At 51.5% G+C, this 15,875-nt stretch overlaps 1 protein-coding gene across 1 annotated transcript in view; it reads right to left on the bottom strand.

The window, feature by feature from the left end:
- Window positions 1–281: 281 nt before the first annotated feature.
- The window catches only part of TOX2 (TOX high mobility group box family member 2), a 96,943-nt gene continuing 81,349 nt past the window's right edge, over window positions 282–15,875 (bottom strand). The window contains 6 exon segments of the mRNA XM_006763764.2: window positions 282–435; window positions 1,818–1,945; window positions 2,638–2,970; window positions 3,760–3,840; window positions 4,271–4,498; window positions 5,890–6,129. Of these exon segments, the coding sequence (XP_006763827.1) occupies window positions 399–435; window positions 1,818–1,945; window positions 2,638–2,970; window positions 3,760–3,840; window positions 4,271–4,498; window positions 5,890–6,129 (1,047 nt within the window). The 3' untranslated portion in view covers window positions 282–398.

Below are 15,875 nucleotides of genomic sequence, written 5' to 3'. Positions count from 1 at the left end.
TTCAGGCTGTCACACCATATGTGCGCGTCTGTGGCCGGGCTGGCCCCTGCCCCGGGCATCTGGGTGGGTGTCTGTTGGCAAGCGACCCCTGCAGGGGCAGCCCACATGAGCTGGGCTGGGCCCAGACATCCAGACATAGGGTACGGTGTGCAGGACGAGGAGTGGGGTCCACAGTAGCCCTGGAGCAAGCGGTCAGGGGGCAGGAGGTGCCTGCAGGTTCTTTGGGCTGGCGGCGGGCGTTGGGCGGCCTCTGCAGAGTCTGGTAAGAGGTCGAGGAAGAGACTCAGCCGTGGGGCATTAGCGTGTCACTGTTCTCTCTTCGGGTCCCCTGCTTCCTGCCAAGGCCTCTTTCCTGCTGTGGCCCCTCCAGCAGCCTCAGGGAGGAGAGGGAGGTGGGGTTAGGTGAGGTAGAGAGATTTATCCCTGGGGAGCAGGCTGTGGGAGAGAGGAGGGGCTGTCAGAGCTCACGTGACCCCACCCGGCGCCATGGGCTCTCGGGGGGCCTGGACACTGGGCCAGCTGCTCACCTGCCCTGCACCCCGACCCTGGATGCAGCCCTCCTGCGATCCCAGCAGGCCCCACCCCCTCAGTGCTGGGGAGGTGGCGGCAGTGTGTCTGTCCTTCTAACACCACCATCACTCTAGGTTAAGTCAGTGTTTCTTTTGTAAATTTCAAACAGAATTAAAGGCGAGCAGGTGCTTTCTGTGTTTTTTAAGCCGGGCCCTCATGCCCTAATCGGGCTGCTCAGTTGGTTAGAGCGCTGTGCAGTTACACCACGGTTGCGGGGTTGATCCCCGGTCAGGGCACATACCGGAATCAACCAATAAATTAATAAATAAGTGAAACAACAAGTCAATGTCTCTCTCTCTCTCCCTTCCTCTCTTTCTTAAATAAAAAAAATTTAAATTTTTAAAAAATGTTAAAATAGGGCACTCATTCATGACAACATAGATGACCCCTGAAGGCCTTATCCTCAGTAAAAGAAGTCAGAGGAGGAAAGACAAGTGTCATAGGATCTCACTTATATGTGGAATCTAAAAATAACACCCCCCCAAAAAAACAAAACAAAACAAGCTCATGGATACGCAGAGCAGACCGGTGGTTGCAGAGGCTGGGGTGGGTGGCCAAATCGCGGAGGGAGTCAAAAGGCACAAGCTTCCAGTTATACCAAGGTGCTGGGATGTAACGCACGGTACGGGGACTACAGCTAACAATGCTGTGCTGCGTGTTTGAAAGGCGCTAAGAGAGTAGATCTTAACAGTTCTCATAAAGAAAAATAAATTATAGCCATGTGTGGTGACGATGCTCACTGGACTTACTGTGGTGACCATTTCAGAACACAGGTAAATATCGAATCATTGTACACCTGGAACTAACAATGTTATACATCAATGACGCCTCAATAAAAATGCAAACATAAACCAGGGCACTGCGGGGGTCTGGCCTCCCTGTGGGGGGGAAGCTCTGACATGCTGTGAGGGCCCAGTCAAGACCCCGCCCCCCAGTGCTCTGGCTCTGGGGGAGGGCTGAGTGGGAGGAGCTGTACCTCTCAGGGTGGGGGAGGGCATCACTGCTGAGCTGCCAGCCCACCCAGGTAGACCCTCTCACCAGGCACGGCAGAAAGGGGGGCACATGCCACGTTTGCTTGCTCACCAGAGGGCATGGCAGGGTGAGGATCCGGAGGCAGACAGCTAGGGCTGGGGCAGTGGGCACCGGCAGCTGAGAGGGCCACCTGTCCACCACATCCCTCCCGGCTCTTTCCCGTCCCGTCATCCCAGGCCTAGGGCAGCACCCACGTGAACGGGGCGAGGACCGACCTACAAGTGCTGATGCCACACTCCCCGCTGGCGTAGCTGCTGTCCCAGTCTCCGCTGTTCCTGGGGTTGGATGGGCCAGGTGAGCGGGATCCGGAACCGCCGGGGAACTCGGAGATGTGAGGGAAGTCCTGGCGAGGAGGGAGGAGGAGGCAGGTGAGCGAAGGAGAGAGGACGGGTGCGTGTCTCAGGCAGCCAGGGTGTGACGGGGACTGCCTGTGCCCGTGGTGTTCACAGGGCACGCCCTCCGCTCGCACACGTCTCTGCTCTGCCCGGCATGGCATGCTTTTCCTTTTCCCAGCGGAGCGCCTTTAAAGAATTCAGCCCGGTCCTGGCTGCACCACGTGGGGGAAGGATTTTGCACTCAGGGCCTTTCCTTTTTGGGGGCAGTTTCCCAATCTGTTCCTGGGCTGAGTGACCGCACAAAAGTCTTAGAACAGTGTCTGTGGCACCATTACTGGGGTCAGGCCTCAAAGGCTTTGGGGAGAGCCAGGGCCAGGGCTGACCTGGCAGAAACCGCCGTGGCCGCAGCCCCTCAGGCCAGACAGACAGCAATAGACAGAGGATGAGAGGAGGGGGGCCTGGAACATCTAAGGATCCGAGCAATCTATCTGGCAGCTTGTCAACTCCCTGCCCCCGCGAGTCCATGACAGATAAGGAGCACCAGACCCATTTCACTGACATGGTAACTGAGGCTCCGAGTGGTAAGGTGCCCAGGCTGTGGTTACATCGCTGGTGAGCGGTGGGGCTAGTATCTAACATCCCGAGCTGCCCGCCTCCACAGGGACCCCGGAAGGGCAGGTTTCTACTCAGCCCTGCTTACCTGTGGCCCTGGCGGTGAAGGGCTCATCGCCAGCTGCACCTGGAGTGCCATGGGAGTGGGCAGGACAGGAGGCTGGGGTGCTGGGGACATGCTGACAGGTGGGCTGAGGAGGGCGCCCTGGGCGTGAGGGGGCAGCGGCAGCTGCTGGTGCAGCGGGGGGCTGAGCGGGAAGGTTAGGCTGGCGGGGGTGGCCCCGCTGCGGAAGGCCTGCAGGTCCGAGGGCGTCAGGAAGGAGGTCAGGCCTGGCATGGCATACATGGGCTGCTTGGGCGGGAGCATTTTGGCCGGCGGGTTCACCTGGGCGCCCTTGGTCTCACCATGGTCCGGGGAGCTCTGGAAGGGGACAGACACCGGTCACTCTGGAGAAGACGGAGAAACCAGACTTGGGCCGTGAGACCAGGAGGTTCTTCAACCCCCTGACATGACCCCTGGCTGGCTTTCTGGCCCCTCAGGGGACATCTGTAGACTAACAGATAATTCTGGGTCCTTAGTGCACTTAGCTCTAACCATCCAACCAGCCCTGCTTTAATCCTTGGGGCTCCCCTGCCGATGGGGGACCCATGCTCCGCAGTCTGGCCAGTGAGGCCAGCACCACCCAATGGGGCCATCCTCTATTTTTGCTCCTGCCCAGCCTCTGTGCGTTCGCATGTGCTGTTCCCTTGACTTGGAGCACCCTCTCTCCTTGGCCCTCTATGGCGTAGCCCAGTTGCCACGTCCTCTGTAATAGCTTCCAGACAACAGCCCTGCCCCACTTGGGCCACATGTCCACCGCCATCCTGAGCCTCCTGCCTGCAGTGCTGGTGTTGACCGAGGAGGCCGGCAGTGTGGTCAGGGGTGAAGGCCGAATTTGAAGAGTGGCCAATCTGGGTTTGACTCTTAGTACAGCAACCTAACACACTGTATAATTCCAGGCAAGATGCTTCACCTCTCTGAGTCTTGGATTCTTGTTGGAAGAATTAAATGAAACGAGATACGCGTCAAGTGGCCAGCATGAGCCCGGCACATAGTAGGTGCACTGGAGAAGTGACCTCGGTGTCCACCCTTTCCCGTGGGCCCCAGTGCCTGCTCCACCCCTCAGTGGTCCCGCACTTTACAGGCTGTGCCTAGGATCCCAGGGGTTACCTTGGAGACCAGGCTAGCCCGGTAGGCTGCCAGAGCCTTCAGATATTCCTTTTTCGCGGCTTCGGTCTTCCTCTTGTAGGCCTGAAAGATCCAAGACATGAGCAGCCAGGGGAGAGGTTAGGTGTTCAGCCTGAGGTCACACTGCTGGGGGCCTTCGCCTGTGAGCCCTGTCTACTCCCAGTTTCCTCTGGAAGCCCCTGAGAGGGCCCCAGGCACATGGTCAGGGGTATAGGAAAGCTCTGGTCTGACCCCAGACTCTGAGAGCTGGAGGACAAGATGGACTGACATGTTCTCGCTTACCTAACAGATAAGGAGGCAGAGGCCCAGGACAGTTAAGTCGCCAGTGAACACAGCTGGGAAACAGCAGAGTTGGAAGGGACCTAGCTTCCCATCTCACAGATGGGCAAACCAAGCCCAGCAAAAGCCCCTAGTTCTAGGCTTCTCAAGTCTGTCCTTGGCTCTGGGACCCCAAAGCCTCAAGGCTACGGCCCGGAAAGAGATGGAGACTCACCTGTTTCTGCTCCTCTCCCAAGCTGTCCCACATGGAGGCCACGATTTTGGACACGTCCCCGAAGGTGGCGCTGGGGTTCTGTCCCTTTATGGCGGCCTGAGTGTCTCTGAAGAAGAGCGCATAGGCGGACACTGGCTTCTGTGGCTCATTGGGGTCCTTTTTCTTCTTCTTCTTTGGGTTCTTGGCCTTTTTTCCCGGGTCAGCTGAGGGTCTCTTCTCTCCCGACATCTGCCAGGGTGAGAGGAGTCAGGAAACTTGAGATGCCCAGGGACTCCTGCCAAAGGGGCCCCGCCCCAGCCGTAGGCTCACCAGGCCCACTCACGGGCGGCAGGCCCTGTTCGCACACAGGTACTGACCATCCCAGGTTTGAACACGGAAGCTTGGGCCACACTGCGGGGCCAATCACTCCCCGGGTTGGGGAGGCAATGGACAGGCAGACAAGACAGACAGACGGACAGACAGACACACATTCTGGACAGGAGCCCTGGACTTTTTTTGTTTAACTCATTAATGACAATCAGCATGATGGTCAAGTTGATTCAGAGAGAGAGAAACTGGCTAGTGCCCTATAGGTAGAGTAATAAAAGGATCACTTTCAGGACTTCGTTTCATCTTCTCTGCTGGACAGAAGTCACTTGCATCTCTACAGGGAGAAATCAATCCGCCTTATAATCAGACAGAACTCATGTACACCCCATCACCTTTTCCTTGAGTTAACCTTTACCGAGGATAAAATATCCCAATCAGTAATGAAGAATAAATCAACATAAAGTGACTTAACCTCTCCATGCCTCAGTCTCCCCATCTGCCAATGGGAGATAATCATGGCACCTGCCATAGGGAGTTGTGAGGAGGATCACATGCATCAATACTTATGCGCTTAGAACGCTGGCCCACGGGAACTGTTTTAGAAATGTTTTCCCAATAAAAAAGAAAAGGAAAACCACCCCTGCCTGGCCTGTGGTAGAGACCAAGTTATCGTGGTGATGGAGCTGGACCAGGATCCAGAGGCGCCCACCCCAGCCAGGAGGTCAGGGTGTCTGCCAGATGGCATGGGCGCCATGGCTCCTGCCCAGGCCTCTGCGGGGCAACCATGTGGACAGAAGAAAGGGGCAGGACGTGTGGGATCAAGTCTTGATTCTGCCACCAGCTCGTTGGGAGACTCCCGGCAAGCACGTCCATCGCTGGCCCTTCTGGGCCTGTTTCCTGCCCCAGTTAAACCGGATGCTCCCCAACAGGGAAGGAGACTTGGTCAGTGTCAAAGCCTGGCCAGGGCCAGAGCCTGGGCAGCTGGTGAGCTCGCATCCTCATGTGTGCAGGGGTCATGTCCCCAATGGAGGGGTCATTTTTAGAGCCCCATCCAAAGGTCAGTGCTGCCCAGAGGCGCTCTCTGCTGGACCACACATTTTTGCCAGAATTTGCCACTGAAACGGCCCACTGGCCATTCAGGAATAAGACTTAATTTTCTCCCAAAATCCTCTACCTCCTTGTTTTCCAGCAAAGGGTCTGTTTAGACTCTTGCATCTTTTCTATTGGTAGGTGATGCCTGTTTCCATGCAGGGCCCGTCTACCTGCTGACAGGAGGGCATCCCAAGGCTTTGCATGGCCACCCTACCTACCTTGAAATGCGCTTCCGATTCCTCCTCCTGAGTTGAGCTGGAGGGAGAGGGAGTCGCTGACTTGCTCCCTGGGGGCGACGGGGAGCTGTGGGCGATGCCACTGCGGATGCCCATCTGAGAAATGAGCTGGGACTGGCTGAGGGCACTCATGTGGCTGGCCAGCATCGCTGGGCGACCGAGCAGGGGCCCTGGCCGGCCCGAGTCATAGGCAGCAACCTCTGAGTGGACCATCTCCTGGATCTGAGAGAGGAGGACAGGGCATTTTGAATTAGAAAGGACCCATCCTGCCCCATCTTCATATCTGAATTGCGGGGGCCCAGGGGAGGGGCATGTAGGGGAGAAGTGGAGGGTGGTTTCCCGGTGGATCCCTCATAGGTGAGTGCCCTGCATGATTTGGTGCACCCATGGGGGGCCTGGCATCTTGACAGTTTGCCATTCTGTTGACATTCAGCCTGGACAAATGATCAGCATTTCAGCCCTCGCTGGAGCGCTTGGTCCAGCTGAGAATGAATCATTTTATGAGACTGAGTCTTCCCTCCTGGCACATGGTACGTCTCTGCATTTATTCACTATGCAGCATGATAGCAAAGGACAGGCCCTGGAAGCTGACCTGGTTTGGGATCCTGGTTCAGTCACTTATACGCTGGGTGACTTTGGCCAAGTGACTTAACCTCTCTGTGCCTTGGTTCTTCATCTGAAATGTCTGGGTAATAATTAAACCTACCTTTTAGGGCTGTTAAGGATTAAATGAGCCTAGCACATAGTAAGCCCTCCATTGTATGTATAAGGGTTTGTTAAATACACAGAACAAAAAAATCCCTTAATAAGTTTTGCATTTTTCTTCCTGTAGCTCAGTAATATTTGTATTAATTATTCCCTATGATATTTTCTAACTGGTTATTTTGGGGATACAAGGAAACTACTGATTTTACAGGTAGGCATTTCTCATACTAAGTACATGTTGAGAATAGTGTATACTTTTTGCTTTAACATTAGAGATACACACACTTCAGCAAGGCATACCGATTTGAATATTCTTTCAATTGTTTTTATTTTCTCTGCATCTGTGGTTATTTTCTTTCTAATTTCTCATCTCAAGTATCTGCATTTTCCTCTCACTTTTTCTCTACTAAGCAGACTCATGGGTTTTCTATTTTATGATGTAGGATTTTTATTTTCTCCCCAAAAGAATCAAATCTCACAATTTTTTTGATCTCTCTAATCCTTCTCTGTTTTCTATTTCTTTAATATCATTTTAACCTTTATTGATTCCTTTCTCTAATGTTTAAAGATCTGTCACTGTTGCTTCCCTCTCATTTTAGTTGTACTTTTAATTCAGTTCTTTGCATGTGGCTTCTCATCTTTCAGGTCTAAATTAGAATGTCACCTCCTCAGAGAAGCCTTCCTTGACCACTTTGTCTGAAAATCCTAACCCCCTACCTTTATGTTCCATCATCATATTGTTTGTTTCCTTCACAATTTCAAGCTACAATTATGCTGTCCATCTATCTGTTTATCATCTCTCTTCCCCTCTGGAAACTCGATGAGCAGAAGACTTGTTCACTGTTGTATCCCTAGTGTCTTCGGTGGTGCCTGGAACGCAGTAGGTCAGTACTTTAAAAATATTTGTTAAAGGATGGAGAAAGGAAGGGAGGGGAGGATTCCGCTCCTCGTAGGTAAAACAACCCAGCTGCCTCTTTTCTTGAGAATGTGAGGGAATGAGAGTTGTTTATGCAGCAGCACAGGGCACAATTGGCGAGAATTGGAGATGTAACATTAGTTGGCTATTTCCTTCTTTGAATCAGACTTGGGATAGGACATAGTCATTCCCTATCAAGTCCACAATCTCTTAAGAGTTTAACGAGCTAGATGAGATTCGATCTTCTCTGAATCTTTTTTTCCTCAAGTTTCCTTTACCTTCCTAGCAAAGAAAGCATAAATAACACAAATAATCCAAATAAAATTCCCCTTGAAAGTACAGAATAAAATGGTAGAAGAATAAACAAGGATATGTAAGTAAAACAGTTTCCAATGTATAAAAATATCGTTTAAAAATCAGAAAATTTAATCCATTCATATCCTATATAATAAAAGCTAATATGCTAAGTTTTCAGTTGTCCGGTGACTGTCAACTGTTTAACCAATCAAAGTGTAATATGCTAATGATATCTAAGGCCACTCAACCACTTGCTATGACGTGCACTGACCACCAGGGGGCAGGCCCTCTGACTGGTAGGTTAGTTTGCTCCTGGCGTCTGGCCGATTGGGACTGAGCAAGATGGGTTGAATACGCCCTGGAGCCCTCCCTCGGTCCCTCCCCAACTGGCCAACCTTCCGCATCCCTTCCCGGCCGGTCAGTCCCTGCCCGGCCCCAATCGTGCATTAGTTGGGTCCCTCAGCCTGGCCTGTGCCCTCTTGCAACATGAATTCATGCACCAGGACTCTAGTCATATATATAAAAGGCTAATATGCAAAGTGTCCCCTTGGGAGTTCGACCCGGAGACCAGGAGTTCATTCGCTCGCTATGATGTGCAGTGTGCTGACCACCAGGGGGCAGCGTGGAATGAAGGAAGGCCCCGGCAGGCAGCTGGAAGGCCCCAGTTGGCCCTGATCGCCAGCCAGGCCTAAGGACCCTACCTATGCACGAATTTTGTCCACCAAGCCTCTAGTTTATTATAAAGATAGAATCATTTGTTCATAGATATTACAGTTTGTTTTTTTGATTCTTTGAGTTTCCCCGATCTTTCCTTTGTTGATCAAATTTTATCTAGTGATTTTTCTCTAATTCCTCATGTAAGAAGAAAACTTAAGCTTTTAATTTTTCTCTCTATCAGTGTTTTAGGTTCCAGATGAATATTTTTTTGCTTTTCAGTAAATAATTTATTTCAATCATTATTCTGACAGTTATATTATGTTTCATACTATGATGATAACAACAGTACTTTGACATTAACTTTGGATTTTGCTATTTTCATTGCTCACACCACTGCGTTTTTTTTATACCATATATTTCCCATATTTCATCTATTTTAATTCATTTCTCAATCAAAGGTAATTGCCTCTCTAAGTAATTTTTTTAACCCAAAGCTCCTTTGAAATAAGAAAAATTTGCATGAGGCTATTTTTGTATGTAGGCCGCATTTATTTAATTTTGTCTGATGCTTGGTAAGCTCTTTTGAGTTGAATAATTCCCACTTTTTTCAGATAAGTGTTATTTTCTATGGTTACTTTTTGGATTATTGCCCCTTTTCCATTGGCCTTTTAAAAAGAATTTTCCTGTTAAAAATCCATTTTGAATCATCAGGTCTTTTATCTTTGCGGTCATAATTTTGAGCTCTTTAATGTCTCCCTTGGATTTGGGGAGAAAATCCTGTTATTTGATTATCGGTTTTCACTGCATTTTAAAGTCCAATAATCACATATTTTACCTAAAAACAATCTTTCCTGATTTCAAATTTTTCTCCTCACATTGCACGACATAACTGAGGTCTGTAACTTATGAGCAGTTTTCCCCCATTCACTGGAGTAGGAGCTTCAGAAGGCCTCCTTTAGAACTATCGTTTTTGTACATGTCTCTATTTCTATTTCTAATAACTAGATCAGCACCTTGCACACAGAAAAATCAAATGCTTGTTGGTCCTGTTAAATAAAATTAAAGAGAGAAGAGCAGAACTGGGTGTGATCTGGGAATGATGTCAAATTTAGCTCAGTGAGTCCAGGGTCACCATGGAGGGTGGGTGGGACTCTGGGCCACTTCACTCCTGGTTACAAAAATATTCTCAATAAATGGGCGTCAGGCCTTTCATGAATGTCTGCTCTGTGACGGACATAAGCAGACAGGAGAGTTCTGGGAATGAGAGAGCCCGCCCCCCGCCCCCCTCCCCCCACACACAACTGCTCTGCAGGGCCTCACAGCTAATTAGGGAGACAGACCCCTACATAAAGACAATATATGGCTGGTTATTAATAGATACAATCCAACAAGACGTGGGTACAGCCATTACACATACTAGATTTTCTAGGGCATTGAAGATTTTTATCCTAATCTCCCCAAAGTAGAAAACATGCCTCTGATGTGAGGTCGGAGGATATCACCGGCGTAGGCGCTCGAGGGCCTGACCCAGATCCTCTCACCATGCCGCTGCGCCCATGTGGCCCCTGTCCCCTTCTCCACACAAGTGTCACTGCCAAACGGGAGCTGCCTTCCTCCAGAGGCTATGACACCCCACACCCCACGGCCCACCCCGCAGCAGACCTCAACCCCTGCTGGACTGACACAGGGGCACAAAACTCCTTCCCTGCGGTGCAGGCGAGCCCCAGAGCGCCCCGCGCCCAAGGCCAGTCCTTGCTGGGCTCCTTCCTCTGTAGAGCCTGATCCCTGCAGCCCCCTTCTCCTGAGAGCGCTCCCTCAATAAACAAAGTCCACAAGAACCCTCAGCTTGGGGTCTGCTCGAGGGGCCTCACCTGGCACCCTCCATCAGGCCCACCGGTTCCCCCGCTTTGGGGACTGCATCCCATCAGCACCCAATCATGCTCACCCCTCTCCCGGCTTCAAGTGGAAATCCCCCTTACTTCCAGGCCTAACAACTTCTGTCCCAACTTTCTTCCATGCAGAACCAGCATCCTCACTGCCCCCGGACCTCCCCTCCCATCAGTGACTCACCTGGCGCAGGTCTTCAATACTGTCTGTATCACTAGAATCATCTTCATCCTCCTCTCCACCATCCTCCCGGGGGAGCAGTTTGTATAAAGTACTTAATGTGTGCCAGAAACAGGGCTAACTGTCTCTGTTATAACACTGATCGCCCCAGCTACCCTAGGAGGTAATACAATCACCCCCAGCCGAGGAATCACGGCTCAGAGAGTTCAGCACTGGCCATGACCACAGGGCTACCGACGGGGAAGCTGGGTTTCTCCAGGCCACCGAACTTCCTCTCTTAGCGACGCCGTCTTCCCCGAGACACTCCCTGGTCCTGCAATCCTGGGCTTGCTGCCTCCCCTCACAGCCCTCTTCCCTCTGTCCAGGGCCAGCTCTTGGCTGTTGGCTACCTCTCTAGCCAGTCCTTCTTGGTCTCCTTCAGTCCACCCTTACGCACTGGCATTCCTCAGGCTCTCTCCAACCCCCTTCCTTTCTACACCCCCAGCCCCGACTCACCACCACCTTGAGTCTGTGGCTGCTACATGGTAGGGGCGACGCCTGGTGATGCCTTTAAATTCTGATATCTCACCTAACAAAGTGTTTCATTTAAAGCCAATGTCAGGCTTTAAAAGTCAAAAAAGTGAGCTCACAGGATGGATACACAGAAGTGGTCAGACAATGGCCATCCCTTCACACATTCTAGAACAGTGGTTCTCAACCTTCTGGCCCTTTAAATACAGTTCCTCATGTTGTGACCCAACCATAAAATTATTTTTGTTGCTACTTCATAACTGTAATGTTGCTACTGTTATGAATCGTAATGTAAGTATCTGATATGCAGGATGGTCTTATGCGACCTCTGTGAAAGGGTCGTTTGGCCCCCAAAGGGGTCGTGACCCACAAGTTGAGAACCACTGATCTAGAACACTTATTAGCTCATAGAACCCCTTTCCCAATTAGAACCCACCCTGCTCTGCCCAACACGCTCAGCAGCCATTGACTTTTTGTCCTAATCAGCGATAGCTGATGCTGTTTATGTCCTGCCCTTTGACCTTGGAGGACCCCCCATTCGCTGCAGAGGGTTACTGCACCTGTTGATGGCTTCCTGCCTCTCACTGCCGGGAATGATGAGCAATTAAGGCCCCAGGAGCGACCCTCAACCTCTGCTTCCACTCCCCTCAATGGGACAATTCTGAGTTGTGTCCCATATGCCTCTTGGAGGGTCTGCAGCAGGACTGCATCCCAGTTGCCACGGTGATCACAACTCATCAATCCACCCCCTACTGGCTTTCTTCCCTTCCCATCTCACCTCCCTTCTTCCTTCACCGGGCTTCCTGCAGACTCCCCCCAAACAAAATACTTGCACCCAAACCTTTGTGTCAGGGTCTGATTGAGGGGGATTCAAAAGAGACGCCAGCCCTCTCTCAGCCTCCTGCGTGGCTTCCCTGAGTCCAGGTGCCATGCTGGCCACCAGAGAGCCCTTCTGGAGAATGAAAGGTCTCCCTGCTCAGAATGTTTCTGTCGCTCCCCATGGGCCGCTAACCTTGTCCTGCCTTGTAAGACACCCACAGAGATTCGTGCCATCTCGCTGGTCCTACCTCTCCAGCCCCTTCCCGGAGCTCCCGGGACATGCAGGCTTCTCTCTAGGACGGAGCCGTTGCCCTGCGGCTCACTGTTCCTTTCCTCTGTGTCATCCTTTGAGACTTAGCTGAAATGTCACCTCCTCAGAGAAGCCTTCCCTGATCTCTCCTCCCTTCTCCTCTGGCCACTGCCTCTTCCTGAGACTTTCCCAGGGCTCAGCATGGTGGGTACCAAGCATCTGCTTATGTGCAGACACATAACGTGCCTCCCCAGCCCTGGGCAGGCTGCCTGGCGCACAGCTGGCACTAACGAGATGTCTGGTAACCAACTGCACCACACGCCTCCTGCTTTCTCCTGGAAGCATATGGACACGTCCAAGAGCCACGCGTGCACCCTCTCCAGGGAGGATGAAACAGAAGAAACAGTAACGAGGAGCCGCTGTGAGCATAATTGGTTCGCCTGGCTTAATAGATGCTCAGCGTTCAGGAACACCAAGGGGCTTTCTGCAAAGTCCCCATCCGCAAGCCCTGAGGAGAGCAGCCCCAGGCGCTGTGGGCCCCCACACAGTAGGGAGAGAAGGAGAAATCGCACCTTTCTCTTTCCCATCTTCTGCAGGTTCACAAAATGAACACCCTGCCTGCTTCCTCCGAGGCAGGACGAGGTGTTGGCGAACACAGCCTCACACTCGGCCTGGGAATCGGAACGCCTCTCCGGAGGCCACAGCGGTTCTGCTCATTGTGGCCCCTCCCTGAAGCCCCTGCCTCTTTCCAGAGGGTCCAGAAACTTCTCCGGAGCACAGTCAGATCCCAAAGGAAAATTATCAAGCCACTGAGAACATTTTACCGTCCCTCCACTATCTCAGAGTAGACCTTCCTAATAGGTCATAGCCCTGTTTGGGTGACACTAGTAATAATGACAATAATACTTGTATTATATTTAGTGAGGCTCACTGTGCGCCAGGCACTTCATAAACAAATCTTTGACAACAGTGTCACCCCCATTTTACAATAAAGACACTAAAACTCAGGTTAGTCACTTGCCAAGGTCACACAGCTAGGAAGTAGAAAAGTCAGGATCCTGGCTGTTTCTCAAGACTGGGGTCTCCTCCCTGCACCCACACAGACCCTCACGGCTCTGCTGTGGGGGAAAGGTGAGGAACCTGCTCTCACAGGGCAGCGGTGAGGATGCAGCGAAAAGGTAAGTTAGCGCAGAGCCCGGCACATAGTAGGTGCCCAGCACGAGGAGGTTTCCTTTCCTTCATTCAAACCTCCTGAAGGTATGAGCTTGAACCTAATCTCAAATAGGCTACGAAGAGGTGGCAAATGCTGGAAGTTTCTAAAATATGAGAGGAGAGGGAAACCAGGAGGAAAGCTCCAATGGTGATAAAGATTACAGCACAAGGCCTGGCACAGAGATGCTTCACAACCTGTGTTACATTTATTAGGTCAGTAATTGGCAAACTTCTATAAACGACCAGGTATAAGATATGTTGGGCTTTACGGGCCAGATGGTTTCTGTCATAACGACTCAACTCTGCTGTGGTAGCGCAAAATCAGCCATAGGCAACATGTAAATCAATGGGTGTGACTGAGCTCCAATAAAGCTTTATTTACAGAAACAAGCAGAGGGCCAGATTTGGGTTGACAACTGCTGTGTTAGTCAAATGTTGTCAAATAAAAAGAAATACTGGTCGAAGCACTACCTTTATTTGGCAATTACCATCTGCCGGGCACTGATCTCCGCACTGTTCTCCCGACCACGTTTAATCCTCACCCAGCCGTGGGACGAAAGGTGTGTTTATTATCAGCATTTTACAGACTAGGAAGCTGAGGTTCGGAAGGGAAGGAAATGTGCCCCAGGCCTTTAGAGCTGGGATTCAAATCAAGGTCTGTCTGGTTCCCGCCCATGTTCTCAGGCACTGTATCACAGGGTGTGCTGCCCCTCAGCTAAACCCCGCCCTGGCCACCACCGGGCTCTAGCTCTGGCTCACACTGCAGCCTGTCTTGAAAATCAGAAAGACCTGGACTGGTGACAGAGATCTGGTAATTGACCACTGAGCTCCAAATCTGAGCTTCAGTTGCTGTCTTGAGCCTCCTTCTCATGTCCTTGACTGGGCCTCTGCCTTGAGCTGCTTTCATCAGAACGACCTCTGTGGTCATTTGAGTTCTCTAATCCTCTCAGGTCCCCAAGACTGCTCCTGCTACTCATTCACTCACTCATTCATTCATTCATTCATTCATTCATTCAAAAACATTCTCTAAGAGCTCTTATGCGTGAGATTCTGGGCTAGATGCAGGAGACCAAGATTAGACCAAAAGCAACCACCTGAGTGCAGTCTGATGGAGGAGGCGGAGATGTGCCCACACCATTGTAACCAGTGCAGCAGCACAGGTGTTCAGAGGGACCTGGGCCAGGCAGAAAGGGGTCAAGGACTGGACAGCCAGAAAGCCTTTCCCTAGGGCAGTGGTCGGCAAACTGCGGCTCGCGAGCCACATGCGGCTCTTTGGCCCCTTGAGTGTGGCTCTTCCACAAAATACCACGTGCAGGCACGCACGTACAGTGCGATTGAAACTTCATGGCCCACGCGCAGAAGTCGGTATTTTGTGGAAGAGCCACACTCAAGGGGCCAAAGAGCCACATGTGGCTCGCAAGCCGCGGTTTGCTGACCACTGCCCTAGGGGAACGCTTTGAGCTGACTCCTGAAGGGGCAGTTTGCAGAACAAGACGGGGTTGGAGGGTGTTCCTGGAGCAAGAGCATATGCACGGGCACAGAGGCATGGAGCCGTGTGAGGGTTAATTTTATGTGTCCACTGGACTGGGCCATGCTTGCCAAGACATTTGGTCAAACTTTATTCTGGGTGTGTCTATGGGGGTATTACTGGATGAGATTAGCACCTGACTCCATGGACTGAATAAAGCAGGTTCCCCACCCCAGTGTGGGTGGGCCTCATCCAGTCAGTTGAAGACTTGACTAGAACAAAAAGGTTGAGTAAGAAGCAACTTCTGCCGTGGCTTCTCCTGCCTTCAGAATCGGCTCTCCTGGGTCTCCCACTTGCTGACTGGAGATCTTGGGACTTCTCAGTCTCCGTAATCAAGTGAGAAAATTCCTTTTAATATCTATCTACCTACCTACCTACCTACCTACCTACCTATCTAAACTATTGGTTCTGTTTCTCTGGAGAATGCTGACTAATACAAGTGGCATGAAGCTTTGCAACAGCACAAACCCAGTGGCTTCAAAGAACGCAAACTCATTATCTTCCAGTTCTGGAGGCCAGAAGTCCGGGCAGTCTCAGTGGGCTCCAAGGGAGAATCTGCCTAATAGTTTGTTTTTTGATGGATGCGGTGCTTGTGCCTTGTCTCCTGGCCCCACATCACATGGCCTTTCCTTTCTCTGCTTCCACCATCACATCAGCTGCTCCAGGTGTTGGACTTGTGGGCAGTTAGATAGACATGCGCAGAGCAAGGACGATGGGCCAGGTACAGGAGGTCACCAGGGTGGAAAGCCCAGGGTGACCAGCAGAGGGCAACTATAGGTGGGAACTCACCCCCAGGAAGAGCTTTCCTCCCCTAGCATAGCACCGGTTTGGACCCCCTGACCTTCCTCCCTAGAGATAACACGTAAGCCTCAGTTGTATTTCAGCTCCAGGCCCAGAAAAGCAGCAAAACTAGGCAAGAGACACCATGGCTGACCTCAGGACCAGCTGCATTGGATAAGGGCCCCGCCCTGGCACCAACCAGTCAGTAGAGACCCTGACCCTGAAAA

Source organism: Myotis davidii, unplaced genomic scaffold (genome assembly GCF_000327345.1).
Source record: "Myotis davidii unplaced genomic scaffold, ASM32734v1 scaffold199, whole genome shotgun sequence".
Taxonomy (NCBI): domain Eukaryota; kingdom Metazoa; phylum Chordata; class Mammalia; order Chiroptera; family Vespertilionidae; genus Myotis; species Myotis davidii.
Note: the sequence above shows the minus strand (reverse complement) of the source record. Positions and strands in the feature narration are given on the sequence as shown.